The 22111-nt window shown below is 39.8% G+C and overlaps 1 protein-coding gene across 1 annotated transcript in view; it reads left to right on the top strand.

Moving 5' to 3' along the window:
• The first annotated feature begins 4690 nt into the window (after positions 1-4690).
• LOC144525548 (radixin) overlaps positions 4691-22111 on the top strand; it is a 40682-nt gene continuing 23261 nt past the window's right edge. The window contains exons 1-2 of the mRNA XM_078262475.1: positions 4691-4919; positions 18700-18801. Of these exons, the coding sequence (XP_078118601.1) occupies positions 18790-18801 (12 nt within the window). The 5' untranslated portion in view covers positions 4691-4919; positions 18700-18789. The remainder of the gene's footprint in view (positions 4920-18699; positions 18802-22111) is intronic.

Genomic DNA, 22111 nt, shown 5'->3' with positions numbered 1-22111 from the left:
CTTCAGATGGGAGTGTGCTCCAGGGTTTGAAAGGCAGATGTGCCACATTGATTCATATAGGAGTTTGAGAATTCATCTTCGAAGTTAGTTGAATTAGACTTACTCCAAAAGGAACAAATGTTGCTTGTAATGCAGTAAAGGGAAGCCCAGTATATTATGTGTGCTGCAGTGGTGGAATGTAAAGTAAATTTACCATTTTGTACTCAAGTACAAATTTGAGGTATTTGCATTCTACAGTTTATTGGACAGCTGCTTAAGTTACTAATTACTTTACAAATTAAGTTTTTTTGCACATAAAAAATATGAAAATGTACAAATAGTGGCAGTAGTAGCAGCGTAGCAGTGAAAATGATTAGTTGAATAATATATCGAAAAATATATATTTTTTCAGTTAAGTAATTTCTTGTGCAAAAACATTTCATTCTAGCTTCTTGTATTCTTTTTAGAATTTGCTGCTTTCCTTTTAATTAGTTAAATGTATTGGTAATTATCTTAAGGTTTTAGGCCTATTGGTTGGACAAAATGAGCATTGAGAAGATGTCACTTTGGGTTCTGGGTAATTGTGATATTTAAATTTTTCCAAACACTTATCAGAAACAGGGTTGCTCTGGAGGCAGGAATAATCTTAAGCTTTAAAAAAAAAAATCCTATTCATATTTCCAAAAAAAGATTGACTCAAATCTGCATGTTTATGCATATTCTACCAACATAGCTAAAGCTGTAAAGCCTTAAGATAGAAAGCTCTTATACCCAGATATCTACTCAAGAACAGCAGAACAGGTGTTGGATTCATCTGTTTGAAGGATGGTGTGTAGCCTGTCCTTGAACCACACTCTGCACACCATTGCCAACCCACCTGACCAAGCGTCCGTATTTTACTAGATGGGAGTGAGAATGTGTTACCATTGCAGTTATGTAAACATGGAGGAGGAAGAAATAAGGAATTTATTTTCCAAAGAAAATGTTCACACTACTACTAAATGGTCTTTGGTTCAGTGGAGGTTCTTTACCCTTCTGTACTCTTGAATGATTTTTAGGAATACATACCTAGAGTCATTCCATCTTTTTTTGTGTATGGTGTTACAGTTATTGACAAAATAAAGATTATCGACAGGTTTAAAAGTGTGTGATAAATGCTCTGTTGTGAACTAGAAACCAGTCTCTCCTTTTTATCTCCAGATGCAGAGAAATTATCACAACTGATCCCAAATCCTTATACAAAAAAAATCCTGTTTTTACTGCAGTGCCTTTGTATCTCATGTTACCCTGGAGACCAACAGATGGCTGTCATGTCCATTAGTGGCCACAAGGTAAGAGTGTTGCACAACAAAAAATGTTGAAACAATCCACACCTATGAGACATTAATATTTCACAGGTTCTTAAAATCTAATATCAGGCACAATACAGTCATTTAATCAAGCCAACGGAAATTATATAAAATATTTGTATAGCACTTTTCATACGTACAATTCAGGATGCTTTGTATTAAATTGCACACAAAAAAAAAACTTTAACAGTTTATTAAGATTGCAAAAAAATAAAAATAGATTAAAAATGTGAGTCGTAAATTGAAACTAATTTAGTTGCATGTCAGATATTCCACCATTTTAGTCCATAGTAACATAAATACACTTTAAGGTTGCATTATCTGGGTTTTAGAATCATTAGTTAAAGGCTTCAATGACTTAAAGACTTCAGTTTACTTGTGTTACTGGAAGAGAATTACGCTTCTGGCTGTCATTGGCGTGCACCCATGAGATTACTGTAATCCCATTGAATGTACTACATTACTTCCTGCTGTCTGAAAACATACTGGTGAGTGAAAGTTAAGAGGACATGGCCTTAAAGAGGTGAGAAAGAGAAGAGGAACCAAATGTGGTTGGGAACGTGAATCACTTGAAAGTGTATAAGGCATTGAGTTGACATTTTCGCACAAAGAACTGTATCTTGATGGTCAGTGTTGCACATCTGAACCTGAGACCTTCTCTCATACCATTAGACGACAATTTAACAAGGATCTAAATATCACAAAATGAGCATTGCCGTTGTCATTGGCCAGGTCCTCTCTGTCACAACACACTAACATTGTGAGTGTTTTAACCTGCTACAGGATGTGGCATGTTTTACAAGAACAGTGTAGGAATAACGGAGAAGAAAACCAAAAGAAAGACAATTACAAGTAAGTGCAATTATTTAATAATTTGGGTCTATCAATATAACATCTTCACCGTGAATTTTCATTCTCCTCACAGTGTTCATTGATGTCAGTGATATTAAAATGGGCCAGAGATCCAAACTGATGAATCAGCCTCCCAAGAGATCTGTCATTATAATCTGGCCTCTATTTTCATCTGACTTCTTTCTCTTTCTCCTTATGTAAAGCTGCTGGCATCCAGTGTAGCAGTGCAGTACCACATACTTTATTTGAATGCTGTAGCCTGTATTCAGAGCTAACATTTGACAAACACTCCAGACAATCTCTCTGGTCTTGAAATACTAACAAATGTCCTATATATTGTGAGGATCGTCCCAAATATTGTTTGAGCAAAATGAGACCTGGATGAATGATTAATTCCCTAATTCTTGTTAACTTTTTAAGTAAATACAATCAGCGCTGAGTGAGAAAAACTTTGATGTGTGTGCTTTTGTGACACTTATATAAATATGAAAGGACATGAGGTGGGTGATGAGTAAGGGGTCTAGAGATTATTTTTTAATTTCCTTTATGTTTATAGAAATCAATATTGAGTGTAGAGCCTGAATTGTATATCAAAGGGCAAATAATATTAGCAAATGAATGGCTTATTGCTAGGGCTGGATATCGTTCAAAAATGTTTGTTACCGATACCAATACTGTGACTATGATACCGGTTCTGCAACGATACTTTTTTTGATACCAATTTTATAAAATCAATTTTAACAAAAAGAAATTACAACATTACGGCACAAATCTTTTAAATTTATTTTTCAGCTCCTACTACGTGAGCCGTCTGTTTAGGTGTAACGTAGGGTTTTTCCTGCGTATCTCTACAACGTGTAACGTTAGACAGCCAATTACAAGCATTATAAGATCTTGGCAGAAGCATGCTGCGTGCTTATTGGCTTACTGACGTTGAGATTTGCTCCTTAGGTATTGAAATTTGGTAGTGAATGACAAGGCATTTTTTGATACTCGATACTAAGGAGGCAATTAGGTCGGTGCCTAAAAAGTATTGAATTCGGTACCCAGCCCTACTTATTGCAGATTGTATATATTGACAATGGTGTATTAAAATAACTCTTTATAGCCGCATTTGAGGGATCCTTGCTAAAAGATAAGCATAAAGCAACTATAAAAATGTTAATAAATAGGCTAATACTCCATGTATGTAGTAGGGGGAAAAGGATATCTGCTAATTGTTATCCGAGTGTCATTACTCTTAAATAGTGACATCAGCATTGGCTCCAACACAACATTAGTCAGGCTCTTAATTGAGTGTACACAGCAGATTACAGATCACTGGTCGTAGTGTCCTGGTGGGTTTTTCTCATTATGACTTCAGGTCAAGGCAAGCTGCATGCCGGTGACTCACATCTCAAAGATGACACAGCTCTCCTCCTCACTACCACATGGCCAATGTTTCCCAACACAGCTATTTTCATAAAGCCTTTATTTACATGCAGTGATGAATGGAGAGCTTTTTCAGGAGATGGGGAATGTGGGTAATATATTTGTTTATTGCGCATTCCCTTTTAATAGTGGTTTATTATGACAGTAAAATGTCACAGGAATTGCAATTCCTGTGCAGATCTGGAGTAAATTATCTGACATGTACCACTCGAAGAGTAAACATTCATGGATGCTATGGCTTTGACATACTGTATCTTCATGTTTTGTTGTTGTCCCATTAGGACATGGGGAGGCAGTGTCCTGCTTTGCCTCTGACACCAAACGAAAAAGTATTACTCCAAATAAAGTTTTATAAAAATGAAAAACATAAAAGTAACTATCAGAATACACTCTTGGATTAGGTTTTACACCATTCGCTATGACACAAAGACACAAAGCTAGCTATTTTGTAGAAAGTGGGATCTATTTTTGTTTCCGGATGCTCTAATACTGAAGCTGATTTTCGATTGTCGATTAATTTTGATTGGTTGTGTGACTGATCAGTAAATGGATGTTTATGAGAGGAAAACTTGGAGGGTGGCGAGGGTCCATGGCTATCATTCTCATCCTGTGTACCCCTACTTCCCAGCAGCATGAAGTATTGTTGGCTTAACTTGCACAAGTAACCACAGGGATATGTTACTTTATTGAGAGGTTTCACGTCAAAATAACACTATTTGTATTGAGATAAGTTTGCAACTATCTGGGAATCCATATTTAGGAAAGTATAGCTAGCTTTGTGTCTAAAGGATCAGTACACTGTATCTATTTACACTTAATGCACTGTTACATCTTTATAAACCGCTTACTTGCACATTTAAGGCTGTATATAAGTGTATTAGACTATTGGCAGTTAACTATCCGAAATAAAGTGTGACCTAACACATTGAACAGAAGGACCAGTGCGGTATAAACGTCTCCTTTTTGGGTGTGATAAAGTTTGGGACCCCGCAGCAGGCTGCTCTGCAGAGTTTTAGTCACAGGGTGAGGGAGGGGGGTGAATCTGCAGGACACAGCTCACCACGCCTCGGTACGGTAAGTTCGTCAGCCATATTGACTGTCTGTACCTCTTCTCTATGGAGTGGACGCCTGGCGGAGGAGTCTGAAGCCCGTATCACAGTACAGTGTCTGTAGGCTACGCACCTTGTCCGGTAAACATCGCCGAGGGCGGAAAGTGAAACGCGCTATTTTTACTCGCTGTGGATATATAAAGTACTGCTGCCAGCTGGAGGGGGTGACAGTCTGACACATCCTCAGCGCAGCCAGGAGGTGAGTTTGGTCGCCTTCATCTCTGCCTGCCTTCTTTAAGCCGTTCAAGCGAGGGGAGATTTATTTTCTTCTCTGGGCTGGAGAGCCGGTAGAGGTGTTTTGACGCAGGCCCGTTAACGAGCCTTCTAACTTATTTTGACAACAGATACCTATCGGACGGGCAAGGTTAAACGCGGCGTGGTGCGACGTGTGGGTCACATTTGTTTTTGCTTCTAACCGGCGTCTTGCACGTATTAGGACGGGAGGACGCGTGAGTGAAGTGGTGTCACTTTGCGCTGGGTTATGTACTGTGTGTCAGTTAAATGTTATGCAACAGAACAGAGCTTACATTAGTAGTCAGGGTAATTAGACGCTTGTCATTTTCCCACCCAGATTAACCAGTTCGCAGACCACCGCTCATATTCGGTATCTGCATCCAGATTCAAACGAACTGTTTACATTTCTACAGCCATTTGCGCTAGAGCGCTTGGCTAAAAATTCCATCATTGACACCTAGGCGAGCATGATTATGCTGAGCTGTTTTGTTGAAATTCAGCGGTTTACTGTTGGTGTTTTCATGTTGGAGGGCTCTGCAGGTCTTTTATAAAGCTCGGAACGGAAACAATGTTTCATGCGCCGTTTGCAACTTTTGCAGCGAGTCCTGCTGCTGCTGACGACGCGCCTTTCTCTTTGCAACAATGTCGCCAACAGCAGCTGCTAAAACATATTCAGCATGCTGTCACATTTAAGCTGTTTTGGCCCTTGCTGTAAAAATAGTCATGGTCTTGTTTCTCGTGGTCTTAAATAGCCTCCATTCAAATATTTTTCTTTTTTGCGCCTGCCTCCAAAGCAGTTACTGTTACTTAGAGTCAAACAATAACCAACTAGCGTTCATCGTGTGAATAACTAAAGTCTGACACTTGTTACTATGATAAAAAAGTACATTTACATCAAATAGATTGGTGCTGGTTCGTAAATGATATGGAAACTCGGTTCCCCACATTACTACGTTATATTGTATGAGTTTACCCTCCGCCCTGGAAACCACGCCGAATTAAACCGTTTGGAACACGGACTAGTTTATCTTTCGCACGTAAACAGCAGTCCTGAATACAGTCACATTAGCGCGCCCACACATGATGCTAGCGGTCCATCTGGCACAAACAGATGCTCCCGTCAGAGTCAGGGAAGTTAGGAGACTCTGATTGGCCTCATTACAACAAGGAAAGTGAGTTTATTGGATATTACCCCTGTCGCTCAAATCCTCTGTTGCTCTTGGCTCCGCCTCCCACGGGGACCAAATTACAACTCATCTGAGAGAGAGGCTCTCTGCATCATGACATGAGATAGGCTACCTTTGACGGCTGGTTTTAGATTTCTCTCTGCAGTGCGTTTTTTTTTGTAACCTGTTGAATAATCTCATGGCTCAAGATCAGGGTTAGATAATGTAGTTTTATTCTGCAGGCGTGCACATTCACCTGAACTACTAGAACATAGAGTTTGTTAGTCTTCTGTTGCTTTTGTGTTGTTATGCAACCTCAGTGCAGGTTTAAATTCAGTTACTAGAAAGCCCCAGAGTGATTTCTAAAATTATCCACATCCATTTTGAAGAAAAAGATTAGCTGTTTATTTGTAATACCTGAAACGTGTGCAGAAAACTAAAGTTTCAGGTGTATGGTGTCCCAGTACATGAACCGTTTTATGCGTTTTGTACTGCTAATCATCATGTATGAACTTTTCATTTTGGAAGAGTGTAGAGTTGGTTGGTAGAGTGTAGGTAGATTGGTAGGTAGAGTGTATAGGAAAACAGACACTTTCCTCAAGAAGAAGTCAAAAGCATGGCTGTTATGATTTGACAATATAAATATAAATTGAATTGAATTGCAAAAAGTAGCCCTGACCTTGGACCCACCATTTGAACCAGGAAGTTTATCTGCACTGCAGGGGACAATCAAATGTAGAGTTTAAGTAATAATTGAACCACTCCATTTAGTTATTATTTCCAAATGAGTGGTTTAGATAATTGCATTAAAGTGGTATTGAAAACCGGATTCCTCCTGCACTTTTGTTTGATGGAAACTATTAGAACCAATAGAAATGGTTTTAAGTCACCTTGGAAGATTGTCAACTCGGTGCAGAAGGCAGTGATGATGTCATTATCTCATATTTCTATTCATTTTAACAGCTGTTAAAACTTTTCAACTTTTTTGTCACCATCTGTCTAGCGAAGTGAATATTTTTTACAGTGAATATTGATCAAATAAATATTAATAATGTTGACCACACTGCCCTGTTGCTGTTGGACTCATCAAAAGATTACTAAACGAGAGAGCATCATTTTTTCACAAAGGTTTAGATGTCCATATTTACTCTCGAGATGACTGTCGGTTTGACTTTAGGTTTAGGTGAACTTGGATCCATGCATTTGTTTTTAGCTGTTTATCTTTAACTGCTGCAGCTGACTGTCAAGATCCAGACAGATTCTCTGTATGTTCCTCCATATCCACCTTGTTCTCTTTCTTTTCTTCTTGTTCCTCTTTTTGTCGAGAAATATTCCATGCCAAAGCAGCAGCATTTAAAGTGTCAGCATTATTTTGCTGTGTTCATGTTTGTGGGTTCACAGGTCACACCCTGGACAGGCCATTTGTTTGACAAACACTCTGCTCCTTACACTCCATGAGGAATCCGTTGGCTCTTCTGTTGTACAAGTAAAACCTTGTTGTCAAGCAAAGCAGTTGGTCCCGTTTCCTGCTGTTATAACAGCTGTTGTGTTTGTGTTGTCTCTGGCACTAACAGCAGGACATTTTGTAGCCTCTGCAAACACACATGTAATGATAGACATAACCGAAATAGTGAAATATTTCTCCATTAAAGAAGATACAACTTTAACATGAAAAACTTCATTGATGTCTATTTTTCTTATCCTTAGAATATCTTTGCACAGACATTTGGGACCCCACAAGGATGGAACAAACTCACAAGAACACACACAACCACAAGCACGTTAGGAGCTAAACCTCAAACCGCCAACCAAAACAATGGTTAAGCAGCCACTATGCTTTCACTTGCTTAGTGGAAGTCCTTTAATATAGGCCACTCTAAAATCATGGAGGCAATTAAATCAATGAAGGTTAAATATTTGATCCAAGTTAAGAAGCAAATTATTTATTTGTGCGAAGATTTAAGATTACTGGCAGAGAAAGAAGTGAGCCAGTTGCCAGAGTCTAAATTCCAGCAGAAAAGAAATGTAGGAGGAACAGTAAAACATCAGCCACAATCCAACTTGTGCGTCAAGAAAGTTAGATAGATTTTTATTGATCCCAAAAATGGGAAATTAAAGTGTTACAGCAGCAAAATATCAGACACACAGCACACATACAGAATATACATGTAATAATAGGATACAATATACATGTAATAATAAATAGAATAGAATACAAGAACAAATATTTAAAGGGGCGCTTTTTGCTGGCAGGTTTCTCTATAGAGCTCCCCCTACAGCTTCGGAATAGATATTTGACAGCTCCTATGTTTACTTGTGTCTGACTCCTCGCTCTGTCAGTCTGCTGTTTCCTCTTTCTCTGTTCCTCCGACAATGCTTTATGCTTCTTTTTTACCGGCTCAGCCATGACGATAGTGTGAGTGCAGTGCCGTGAAGCAATTCGTTACATCACGAGACCTGATATCACCCGATACTTTCTGGCGCTGAGGCCGGCGGCCGAAAGGGTGGTTTTTCCGCTCACAAGCCCTAGGGGGAAGTGAGATGACCACCATTCAACCCAAAAAAAAGTCATATTACAATGACTCAGAAGCTGTTCAGTTAAGGTAAATTAAGCTAAAAAAAACTGCATAGGTCCCCTTTAAAATATATACAAACTACTTAAATAGTATTAATAAAGATATAAGTAAACCTGTTGTGCAAGTTGCACTCAGTGCAGCTGTGATGTATATGAGTCTTATCTAACACTCAGTGATGAAGTGTTAAAAAGTTGTATTGCCTGTGCTAGGAATGATTTTCTGTAGCGGTCCGTGCGACATCAAAGCTGTCGGAGCCTCTTAGAGAAGGTGCTCCTCTGTTGGACCAGTGTGGGGTGGAGAGGGTGGTTGGGGTTATCCATGATAGATAACAGTTTGTTCAGTGACCTCCTCTCCACCACAGCTTCAAATGTGTTCAAATCTGTTTGCAGCCAATAACGGAGCCAGCCTTCCTGATTCTTCCTTCCTGAACTCCAGTTTGTTCAGTTATGATTTAGAACCAGCTCCAACTTTATGATATGCCAGTGTTTCCTCTATGTTGATTTTGTAGTGACGGCCCACCATGGCAATATTTCTGCCACCACGGTATCAGAAATAGGGCTGTACAAAAAATGTAGTTGCGGTTGCCTTTTAAATGATCCTGCCAACATAATGTTGGCTGCCGCTCACATTGCAATTTAACAACAAGTAGAACTATTCATAGGTTATTTGTCCCGTCCAGTTTAACTCCACATACTGTTGTGTTGATGTAGTTTATTGTCAAAACGTTCGCTTTCTTCCGAGTCGACTATTAAACAAACAGCTCCACCAAAAACCTTACCGCGGTGGGTCCGTTCTAAGTGTAGACCTGTTGTAGATGTTAAGTGCCCTATAGTTCCTCAAAAAATATAGTTCAATCACAACTGAAAATATGCCTCATTGTGTGTGAATAGAGGTGAATAAATATATTTGTGTTGCATCGAAGTGTCAGTTCCGTTTCATACATAAAACATTTGGCGGGTTGTGGGGGTGGGGGGTGTTGTTCGGACAGAGCTGCCCCCACTGCAAAAAAAAAATCCTAAAGGAAACACTGCATGGGCATTTGTTAAGAAACACATTTGATTTTGCTAATCACTGATCGAAATAAACTTAATTTCATTTCATTCTGTCTAACCTGATGAAGTTTCTTGGGGCAGGGTATAAGAATGCAGTATTGTTGGTGTCCTTGTGGTCATGATACCCAAGAGTCAGCTAATGTTAGCATGTTCAACTCCAGTAAACACAAATATAAACTGCTAGTATTCAACATGTACATGGCAAGATAGAACATATTTATATCAGAAGAATCAGAATCAGAAAGGGTTTTATTGCCAAGTATGTTTTTTAACACATACAAGGAATTAGTTTTGGTGTTGTTGGTGCACGTCACACATTCTTTAGATTGAATATTAAACAATATAAGTATAGGTACAAACAAGATAAGTATAAATACATTTACACAGTATGTATTAAGTTAAAAATAAAGAATAAATAAAGATATTAATAAAAAATAAAGAGCAAAGAGCATTCCAGCAGAGAGAGAACAGTGGCATGAAGAGCCAGGGGTGGAGAGTCAGGGTGGTTTCCGGGCCTTGTTAATAAGGCTAGTGGCGGAGGGGAAAAAGCTGTTCATGTGACGTGAGGTTTTGGTCCTGATGGACCTCAGCCTCCTGGGTGGGAGGGGTCGGCCACAATCTTTCCAGCACGCTTCAGAGTCCTGGTGGCGTATCACCTTCTCAGCTGACCGAATGACACGCTGCAGTCTGTCCTTGTCCTTTGCTGTGCTAGCAGCATACCAGATGGTGATGGAGGATGTGAGGATGGACTAAATGATGGCTGTGTAGAAGTGCACCATCATTGTCTTTGGCAGGTTGAATTTCTTCAGCTGCTGCAGGAAGTACATCCTCTGTTGTGCTTTCTTGACGAGGGAGCTGATGTTCAGCTCCCACTTGAGGTCCTGGGAGATGATAGTTCCCAGGAAGCGGAAAGACTCCACAGTGTCAATTGTGGAGCCACAGATGGTGATGGGGGCAGGTGGGGCTGGGTTCTTCCTGAAGTCCACGACCATCTCCACTGTCTTTAGAGCGTTGAGCTCTAGATTGTTTTGCTTGCACCACTTCACCAGGTGGTCAGCCTCTTTTAGTCTTATTGTTCCTTATTTTATATTTTAACCAGAGTTACAAAATTATTATTTTTGTGACAAATACTGCTTTTGATAGCCCAAAAAATAAGGTGGTTTTCAACATAATTTGATTGATTTTCTTGGTCCTACAATTCTGCCATAAATCAGAGTCAGAATTCAATAGAATAGTAGTCCTTTAACTCAACCCAACCCCACTTGTAGTGTTGTTAAAAGGGAAAGGAATGTGTGGAGGAGGAACAGGAATCTGTAAAGCAGGCATACACGACACTATAAACGTGTGTAAAATTGTGTTGAGATTGATTTGGACAAAACAAGACAGAGAGAGAGAGAGAGAGAGAGAGAGAGAGAGATGAAAGAGTGTAATGTGCACAGAGAGCAGAGTTTCTTTCTGCATGAATGGTGACCTGGAAGCTGTATCCGCTTGGGAGCGACCCTCTGGTTTTACTGAATGAAGGGACACACACACACACCCTGAAGGCTTATAGATCCAGGTTTACAAGGTAGTGGGCTGCTAAACAGAGCAGACCTGTGTTCTTTTGGAAAGCACCGGATGCTTTCAGCCAAAGCACACACTAAAGGTCACCGTGTCGGTGTGTGTGTGTGTGTGTGTGTGTGTGTGTGTGTGTGTGTGTGTGTGTGTGTGTGTAGGCCAGGGGGTCGTGTGTTTCCATAAAAGCCTGGTGCATTTAAATCTATTACATTTTGTAGATGGTAATCACTTTCACCTTTCCGGAAGGAGAACAAATAGCTGATGTTTTCGTCCTGGTGGCTGTTAGACCTGAAGAATGAACACAATAAGAAAGAGAAAGAGATTGAAAGCTGGAAGAAATATTTTGCAAGAATATGTTTATCTTGCTCTGAATATTATATAACTTAGCAGCATGGTTTAGTAAAGCCCTGCATACTCTATACTTTCAAAGTGAGAGCTGTCATGTCTAACTTTCTACATTCAGCGAGACACCTTTAACTGTGCAAGTTATTTAAGTATTCAGTGTCTTTACCCATCTCCTGGCTTCAGGTATATGGGTCAAGGCAAGCTTTGAATTCTCATGTGTCTCTCCCTTATCTCTCCTTTTTCTCCCATCAATGCACTATTCCTCACTCCCTCACTGTCTGTCATTGTTGATAAGGTGTAATTTAAAGCCGTAGAGCAAGAAAAGGAGATATAGAGGTGGAGGAAAATTGCACAGGGAGACCCAGCTGATAAACTTGCCACACATGCTGCATATTGTGCAGTTTTATTAAGTTTGCTTTAGATGTTAGACTTCTAGTCAAGGGGCTTGCACTGATAAAGGTTCAGTGTCTTGACTCGTATGTGTGGCTGATATTAAAGTAGGTACCAATAATACATTTAGGATGTGAGTGATGCTTTTATCTGCCCAGGCTGCATCCAAACTGCCAGAAACCATTGGACTTCGAGGTGTAACAATTGATTTATTTTATTAAGATTATAAATTATGCTGATTCAATCCACTGACCGGCCAAAAGATCGACGCAATCGAATTGTTCTGGCTTCAGCAGTAATCAATATGAAAATCACAATTTTCGATCTGCTGGAACTATGGCTGCACGATATTTTGTTTCATCGTCTACATCGCGATGTGCGCATGCGCGATAGTCACATCGCTGGACGTTGCGATGTTGACGTTACAACTTCTTTGCTGCTTGATAAAAAAGTAAACTTTCACCGTTCTCCTTTTCCATGATTGTTACTGGCCGACCCTTCCTCTTTAAGACAGGTGGTCATGTGACGTAACGTTAGTCCGACGGGGGGGGTTGTTATGGGAAGTGAGGCTCTCCCGTGTGTAGAAAAGTACCGTAAGCGGCAGCTGCCGCTGACACAGTGATGCACATGCATTTCCATGGGTAGTGAAGCTACAGTAGTCAGTGTTTTATGTTCGCTGCAAAGACAAACTAAATCACCTGATTAATGCAGCGTAATCACGACATCTCCCGGCCATTTTTCACCGCAGAAAGCTGCTACCAGCCAGGCTAAAGCTAACATAGTTAGCCTAAAGAAACAAGGCGTCTGTCCCAACTAACGTTATGGTTCGGAGCTGCGACGCTGGAAACGTAACACTCATCTACAACAGCAGTCTGTTTCTGATATAACGTAATTTACACTGATTTTAGTGCTCTTGGATACACAGTTTGTTGCAAGAGTGTGACATGCAGGCTCTGCATGCACAGCAAACCAACAATCATGATAAATTTTAATCAATTTATTAAACAACCCAAATCTGTCTTTTCTATATATACAAAACACAGGTTTCCTTTTTTAGAAAAAGCAAAAAATTTTATTACCAAATTCCAAGTACATTTTTGGTGGCCCAAATGTTAATATTTTTCACCCCCTTCCCCTTCTTGCCTATGGCTCTTTGCACTGGATATGCAAAAGAGCTGTTCACTAACCAGTGGGAAAATGTGACGGTACAAAGCTTACAGCAGGACTATTCAACTACACTGTTCTGGGGGACACATTTTCAGAAGGCTAATACTGAGTGAGGAGAAAGAATAAAGAATGCAGACATCACCGGCATGATGACGTCATTCACGTTCATAGGGCCATGCTGGCGGGAGGAGCCGGTTTGTCTCCGGCAGCAGCTAAATTTCCAAAGATTAGTAGCAAACTAATAAACAGTTAGACTACAAACTGACTATTTTAACGCGTTGGTAAAACATCCATATTTGCAGAGTAGCATGCTGTAGGCTAGTTGTGTAAAACAGCGCGGTGGAAGAGAGCAGCAGACGTTAGTTAGCTACCTTAATAGGTGTGATTGGCAAAGGACAAAAAAGCTGGAAAATATACACTGCACCCACGATGCTGCGACCCCGCCTCTCCCTAGGGGGGTCCAGGGGTATGCTTCCCCGGGAATTAAAAAAAAAAAAAAAACCATTAAATGGCACTTTCTGGAGAGTTTTGTGCAAAGAAATGGAGTCTTACATGATATGTGCAAAACTGCAAGGTTAAGAGCCTATACTTTGCATTGTTGTAGCATCAACAGGTATTAGGGCATTTAGCATTTACGTTACTGTTAAACAGTCATCACTTGATTACACATTGCATTACCTTGTTATAATATAACTAATGAGCCACATGAAGAGACAGTGCATCATATGACAGTACCAACAGCTGAGAAGATTTGGGTCTGTGGTGACGTTGAATATAGCCTACAGTGTAACGGACCACCACAGTTCATACATACATGTGAACCGCGGATTAATTGCAGAGTTTAACCTACATAGTGTAAAACTACTATGTGAATGGGGCACAGCAGAAAGACGGAGCAGAGCGACGCTGCTTGTTCAGGGTTTTCATGTGTACTCCTATAGGCCTACCCTTCGCATCAGGCGTTAAAACCAACCGTACCGAATTAGACTACTATTTAACGCGATAACGAGATGTTTTTAACCGCTAATGAAACTGTCTCAATTTAATACTGATGCCGTCAGACGGCCGCGCGGACAGACAGCAGTCGGAATTCCGGCAGAGCTCTGCGCCCCCCCACCACTTATCAACTCTGGACTCTGCTGCTGCCAGCCTGTGTAACGTACATTACTCACCATCGATCGACTGTTAGCTTCAGCTGGCTAACGTTAGCTGTCAACCTCCAGACTAGCTAGTGATCTAGCGAGAATTAGCCCTTCAGACCACAGTGGACTTCAGTGGACTCTCCATCCAAACTCCTGACTGGACCTTCGTCTGCCACAACTGCCGGACTCTTTCAAATACATGTACTCCATGTGCTACCAATACCCCCGACCCGTGCCTAGCAACACCCCCCCAGCCAAAAAATAAAAAAAGCGGGTTTGCATGATTTACGAGAGCTTCATTTTCAGGTCGGAAAAGCCGGTTTTCCGGAATAATCCAGAAGAATCACACCCCTGTACCTTGTGTCGGGTTCGCTCCGTGGAATGGATGAGTAGACTGGATGGTTTAGTACGTAAAAAGTTACGCACTAAAGCTTTAAAGCTACATTGTGTAAGAATTTCTCCCATCTAGCGGTGAAATTGTATATGACACCCAACTGAATATTACTTTCTAGCCCCTCCCATTCCGAGCGCCTACGGTGGCCAAACCCAAAATTAGCTCTTAGTATCTCCATCGTTTACATGCAGCTGTTCTAGTCACTCCAATATTAACTTTGGTCTTGTTGCTTTGCCTGTTGCGTTGTCATTTTAATTCTCTTTTTTGCTTCCCTGGCAAGTAATCTCCCCCTGGCATTCGTCACTGTGCCACTCTGGTGCCACTGAGTGTAAGAGGGCGAAAGGCGGAGGTATGTCCCTCTTTGGCTGATGTATTTTAAAGATGGAGGCGCAACATGGCGGCCGTCATTCGAGCCACTCGCTCGTATGTATTCTGAATGATTCTAAATGGCAGATTCTACGCTTAAGAGAATACTTTGATTAGTTGGTGGAAGTAATTACACATGAATGAGCACATATTTGTGAAAGAACAGGTTTTTTTGCTAAGAATCAACTTTAAAAAATTACACAATGTAGGTTTAAGGAATGTGAGACAGTGTATTTAATTCTTTGAATTTAGTATAGAAGATAGTAAATGATAAAATCTCTGTTTGAAAGCAGTCATAAACTTTAAACACGGTTTAATGTTCTCATGACTCCAGTGTGTGGTATCATAATCATAATATATAGTGAAATAGTAAAAAACTAGTAGTTTTGTTGCTTTTTTAGATTGCGTTTAAAACAGAATTCTGCTGTCTTTCACCTTGTATTTGAACTGTTTCCAGTGTATATGATGGTGTAGAGGACAGTTAAATGACAATTCTGGGTTAGTTGAGCTGCTTTTGTGTCTTGAGAATGAGGTCGGTCTGATTGCCAGTGCTCACTTTAAACAAGACATATTCCAGGCCTCATACACCTTGAGGATTTGGCCCTATAAGGACACTGATGGGATGATGGAAGGTCTGACTGAGCTGAGCATTGAATTGCAGGACATGCCCCACAGCTATGCGGTACATCAAAGTGAATTGTGAAACACTTATGTGAAAGAAAGAATTACGGCTGAATTAGGACACTCTTTTCAAAGTATATTCTTCATGCACTCTGAAGTGAATCTAAAATTTGCAGTTTCCCTTTTAGAATATTTAAAGGTCCCATGGCATGAAAATTTCATTTTATGAGTTTTTTTAACATTAATGTGAGTTCCCCTAGCCTGCCTATGGTCCCCCAGTGGCTAGAAATGGCGATAGGTGTAAACCGAGCTCTGGGTATCCTGCTCTGCCTTTGAGAAAATGAAAGCTCAGATGGGCCGATCTGGAATCTTCTCCTTATGAGGTCATAAGGAGGAAAGTTACCTCCCCTTTCTCTGCTTTGCCCACCCAGAGAATTTGGCCCACCCATGAGAGAGAGAGAGACATCATGGCTTGCAAACAAGCGAAGCATGGCAGTTAGTCAAGGCCACACCCTAACCCTCTACCTTTCCCCCCTCTTTCTCCTCCTCAATAGCATTTAAAGCTACAGACACAGAAATGGCACATCCTAAGTAAAGCTCATTGTGGGACTGGCTCTAGTGGCTGTAATTCTGCACCAAAGCTGAATTTCGGGAAAGAGACTTCAGATACAGTATTACGGGACCACTAAGGCCTTTATAAAAGCATCCAAAAAGCAGCATGTCATAGGACATTTAATGCATTTAAAATATATAGAAATCCCCTTTCTCAGTCAGGAATAGGATTCTAATAGAAATGGAAACATTTAGGACAGTTACAGAGGCATGAAGAAATCTGTGACGTATATCCACTTGTATGAGCTACACAACTCTGTGGTTATAAATAGTTTCTAATTGACAGTTAATCACATTTTCACAAGCAATACTAGTTCATAAACGATTCAGAGCAGAGGTTCAACTTACACATATGGTAATATGTGGTTGAGTCTTTTTGGTTTCCTTGTACAATAAGTTACTTACTGGAAGCATGCTAGTGAATTCCACCAAAGAGTATGACTTATAACACCATTTGGGTACAGTGCTGAGACAAGCCACTTTGAAACACATACTGAAAAATAATACTAACTCTTTATTTTTCATGACCTAGAACTCACCACAAACCCTACAAAATATTTCTGTGTGCCATTTCACAAATCATCGAGACCAAACCAGACACATTTTGCTTGAAGCATTTCAATACCCAGTACATCAATTTAGATTCCAAATCTTCCAGTGTTAATGTTGGTTTTAGGTTTGTTTCTGTCCTCAGACTGAGCATAATCTTTTGATTGAGCCTGGTTTAATTCTCTGTGCTGACACTTGAGAAAGGTCTATTTCTGGCCTGCCACATCACAAAGATCTGGCACCTATGGGACACCTACCAACTGCTCTCTCTATTTCAGAGTCTAGTCATTTAGCTGACAAGCAAATCTAGATACTGTAAATCCACTGTTTGCATATAACCATCACTTCAGAAAACTGACAGTAAGGAGGTGAAAGGTCACATTAAAGAGATCCTGTAAATGGGTTCTTAAAATGTTTTTTAGAGAGAAGTAGAAACTATTTTTCTTTGTCTACATAGCTGTTTCTATTTGTGTCTCTATTTTCTGAGTTCTCTTTATTTCCTCTCAGCTACTTGCCCAATTATCTCTGTAATTGCCTGTTCCCCTTTTTGTCTCTTATTTTCTACACTGTTTCTCATTTGTCTTTTCCAAACTACCATTAAGCATGTTGTGTTTTATACTGGTAAAATACACTTCTGCCATTCTAATGTAGAGGAGCTCAGTAGCAGCTTTGCTTGGAGGAAGAGAGCGAGATTCAGCTGGATTCAGTTGACTTCCAGTTGACTTAAATTGTTTGTTTCGTGGCAGGGTTAGCTCAGTTGGTAGAGCGGGCGCACATATGTAGAGGTTTATTCCTCGACGCAGTGGTCGCAGGTTCGACTCTGACGTGTGGCCCTTTGCTGCATGTCATTCCCCCTCTCTCTCCCCTTTCATGTCTTAATCTGTCCTGTGAAAATAAAGGCCTAAAATGATCTTAAAAAAAATTCTTTTCAGTGATGCTGCATGGGGAAACAACCGTCAAAGAGCACACCAGACCTATGTATTTAAAATGCTGAAAACAATCTAAGACGTGGATAGCAATCAGAGATAATAATTTGTCAAGTACATACAGTATGCTGTTCAAGCTGAAGATTTGCAGCTTTTCTCTGTTTTATAATAAACGGAATATCTTTAGACTTGGAAGTGTTGATTGGATGAAACATGCAATTGAAGACATTTCATAGACTAGCCTAAATGATAAATTGATAACTAAAAAAAACTACCAAAGATATTATTTATTAATAAAAATATTCATTACCTGTAACCCTAAAATGATCTCCAGCAACATAGAATCTTATGATGAAGAATTTTACTAGGAGGTGGAGTCTGCGATTCTGGAGAAAGATTGTTGATATTTGAACACAAGACCCAATCAAATACACCACTCCCGTCAGTGCTCCTTCAGAATGTTAGCATGTGACAGATTTGTTGCCACATTTAGGCTGTATTTTCTCATTTTAAACTCTTTAATTGGTTGGAGTCCGCAATGGGAAACCACAGAGGACACTTGAAATCGCTGTGAAGTGTCTTCATATTCCTATTTATTAGTCTTTTATTTTCTGTCTCTGTTTTGTTTTATCTTAATCTAACTCTCTCGCTATTTCATTATTCTCTTTCCCTGTTTTTCCTGTGACTTTTGAATCTTGCCTTTAATTGTTTCCTTTCATTGTTTCTTTCAATAGTGACAATTAGATGTAGAGAGAGACAAAAGACAAAATAGAAGCAGAGATACAGAAAAGTGCACTGCATGACAGCCTGTAGGGTACACTGAATCTGATGTCATGGTATGTGTTTGATGACATTAGTGTTTTTGTTGTTTGTGTCCCCCAGGTGCTGGTGCCCCGGAGAGAGGCAGGAAGACCGAGGACAACTTCTTTCTGTTTTTTTTAGCAGTAGGGGACGGGCGGAGAGAGGAGAAAGATGCCCAAACCGGTAGGTACCTAACATGTTGGAGATTAGTGGTTGATTTATAGCACCACCCCTGTGAACCTCTCATGTAGAAAGTTACTGCCTCTACTGCTATTATTTTATCCCGCAAGATTTTCCCACTTATCTGCTGCATTCATCAGTTTCAGATTGCAGAATTTCAGGAAGTTGTTGCCTTACATTAACAGTTATTACATTTCTGCATCATCTGTGGCTCCTTTAAGTTTAAATGTGCATTTTGGTGCACAATGACAAAATAAATGACTTTGTGGTAGTAACTATATATATATATATATATATATATATATATATATATATATATATATATATATATATATATATATAGTATCTTAAAGCTGAAATCCATGCCTTCTTGTAATTATTAGATCCCATTATTATGGCATCTACCTGGTTGAATATTGTTGGTGTGTTGGTCTATTTGGTCTATTTGGTGTCTGTGCGCCGGGTAGCAGCTTGCTACCATTCCTACTGACAGTGCCAATAAAGTCTGTTCAAGATTTCCACAAGAAGTCTTTTGAGATTTCCAATTCAGGGATTGAAACCAGCATAATGTGATCAATGGATAATATTCTTCTTTCACCAGAGTGTAATATAACTTTGCAATGGCTGATTCAGTTGAATAGCAGGTCTGATCAAGACATAAAAATAATTTATACTGCAAGCAAAGAAGCCAATAAACCAAGCCAAAGTCTGCAGAAAGCTTAATTTGTTGTTTATTAGCAGCTTTAAACAAGCTAAACTGCATCCACACTGCTACTCAGGGTTGTTCACACACATCCACCAGTTTTGTGTCACATCTAGTTAATTTGGTGCCAACGTTCAAGACAGAGTTCCTACCGTGAAAACGCAGGCCAACAACATGAACCGAGGCTTTTACAATCACTCTTTACTGATTGCAGCTAAGATCATCAGTTTAGTTAAGACTGGTACAATAACTGTTGAGCTCAGCTCAAACCATGCTCTCTGTTTGCTATCATTTAATAGTATTCAAAAGGTCAAAGTTTATGGCTTAGAAGAGAGGTTGACTACAACTGCGGGATGGAGCTGATGTTTTGGTGCCATTCATACCTGCTATATCTGCTTTTTAAGTGAGCCCAGAGTCTGTCATCAGTTATCTCAGTCAGTAATCAGTGTTAAATGAGTGCACAGAGTGTTGGGAAAACATGCACACACACACACACACACACACACACACACACACACACACACACACACACACACACACACACACACACACACACACACACACAACAGTCGGTCACTTTATGGCACTGTCCTGTTAATTGAAAAGAACAAACACAAAGAGGGCTTTCTCTGCTCTATTTTTGGAATGAAGGACAGTGGGAGCTTTCATGTTGCTCTGACACAAACACATACAGGCTGAGTTTGCACTGCAGCTTAAATAAGGATTATAGTATGAGTGATGTGAAGCCATTCATTATATTACCATTATTATATTTTACCCTTTGAAGCAGGAACATAAACTCCAGAAATATTCTCAGTGAGAATATGATTCTCAGAGCAGTTTTGTAGTATTGTTTAAATAAATTGATGTCAAAAGTTTTATTAATGTTTTGAAACTTTCAGTTATGTTTTTTTTTTTATATGTATACAACAGTTATCAGTTCAACATGGACTGAACAAAAAAAAAGACAGAGATTACACTGAAAATATTGAACTCCATTCAACTATTAAACATGCTTTCCTTAGGAAAGGTATAAAAAATCGTAGCATTCGGAATTTAGTATTAAAACCAATGCCAGTGTCTAGAACAAATAGTTTTAAATAACTTAAATACAAATACATTTTTGACCAAAACAAAACTAGGATTATTTAAATTAATATCTGATTCAGTAAAAAGAAACTGTCAATCTGCTTGATGATTGAACAGACACGATTTGTTATTTAAGCAACTCAACGCCTGTACGACTGTAAACCTATACCAAATTATAATACTCACATCAACTAAAAATAGACTGATATAGGTCAGTGAAAACTACAGCAAGGATAGGAAGTGTTTACAATCCTGCTGGCTGCTTACACAGTTACCTACAGCCAGCCAGCAATTGTACTGAGCCCCTGGTCCATCAATCTCAGTAATGGGGAATTAGACCAGGCCCAATTCCTGGAAAGAGACCAAGGACATGTGATGGAAAAAGTAGCGAGAGGAGGGGAGGTGAAGAGAGAGAGACAAGGTGATAGAAATGGAGATGAAAGGATGAAATAGCAGATATAGAGTTTGCATGAAACAGGCTCTTAAAAATGAAAAGCATTTTCATGTCATAAAATAGTATTGCCCATAAGGGAGCATATTATCAACAAAGTAAAAACATGAAAATCATTTAAACTGGTGTAACACTCTGAGAAACATTAATTGATTAATTGAATCAGACAGGAACAGTTGGAGAAACAAAGTGGTGGGAGATAAGAGACGGAGCCATGTAGAAAGACGGATGGAGGGAAAATGTACAAGAGTAAGCAGAAAGAGAAAGTTGGAACGATGGAGTAAAGCTCCGATTATTGAAACACGCCGTAGGGTAGAAAAAGGGCACACAAAGGGATAAAAGGATTTGGGAGAGGACTGAGTGATGGGCACTTTGTTCATATCCAGTCCAGAAAAACGACACCCAAGCCGCCCTCGAGGGGAACTCCCACTCCGGTTACATTAGGCTATGCTTTGACATACATCCAGGCAGTTGGACAGTAAACACATCAGCCCTTTCACTGCTTCATCTGTGCATTCTCTGCTTGTTTTTGCCATGAAGACGCTTAAATGTCCCATTGGATTGAAAACTAAGGCTGAGTGGCCCCTGCAGGCTTTGAGTAAGTAAGCTAGCTTTGCTCCATTAGTTTGTAGCTAATGAAGAACAACAAAAGAACAAAATATAGTGATTTTGCAGGTGAGGCAAGTAAACCACCGACCATAAAGAGTCTCTGTTCTGTTGAGCCCCTTAGAAACAGTCTGTTGTCTCCCTAAAAGGAGACAGGCTATAAGCTAGTTAGCCTCAGGCATGCCATTAAAAAGTGAATTTGGTCTAAACCATAACCTTCCTCAAGGCTGTGTTTTAATGGTGTTTGTGTGTACCCCTAACATAACATGGGTGTCCACTGGTATTCAGGTCTTTCTTGTTGTTCAAGGGCGGTTTGTACAAAGGGGGCTCTGTGTCAGCAGGCTAACCAGAAAGGGAATGTTGGACAAACAGGAGGTGATTTCATCAAATTAAGAAGAGGAAATGCCATGAAACAATCTTATCTTTACACAGTGCTATACATATATTGTTAATATTATGCATTT

The sequence above is a fragment of the Sander vitreus genome, chromosome 11 (genome assembly GCF_031162955.1).
Source record: "Sander vitreus isolate 19-12246 chromosome 11, sanVit1, whole genome shotgun sequence".
Taxonomy (NCBI): domain Eukaryota; kingdom Metazoa; phylum Chordata; class Actinopteri; order Perciformes; family Percidae; genus Sander; species Sander vitreus.
The sequence above is the reverse complement of the archived record's forward strand: the minus strand, read 5'-3'. Positions and strand labels throughout refer to the sequence as shown.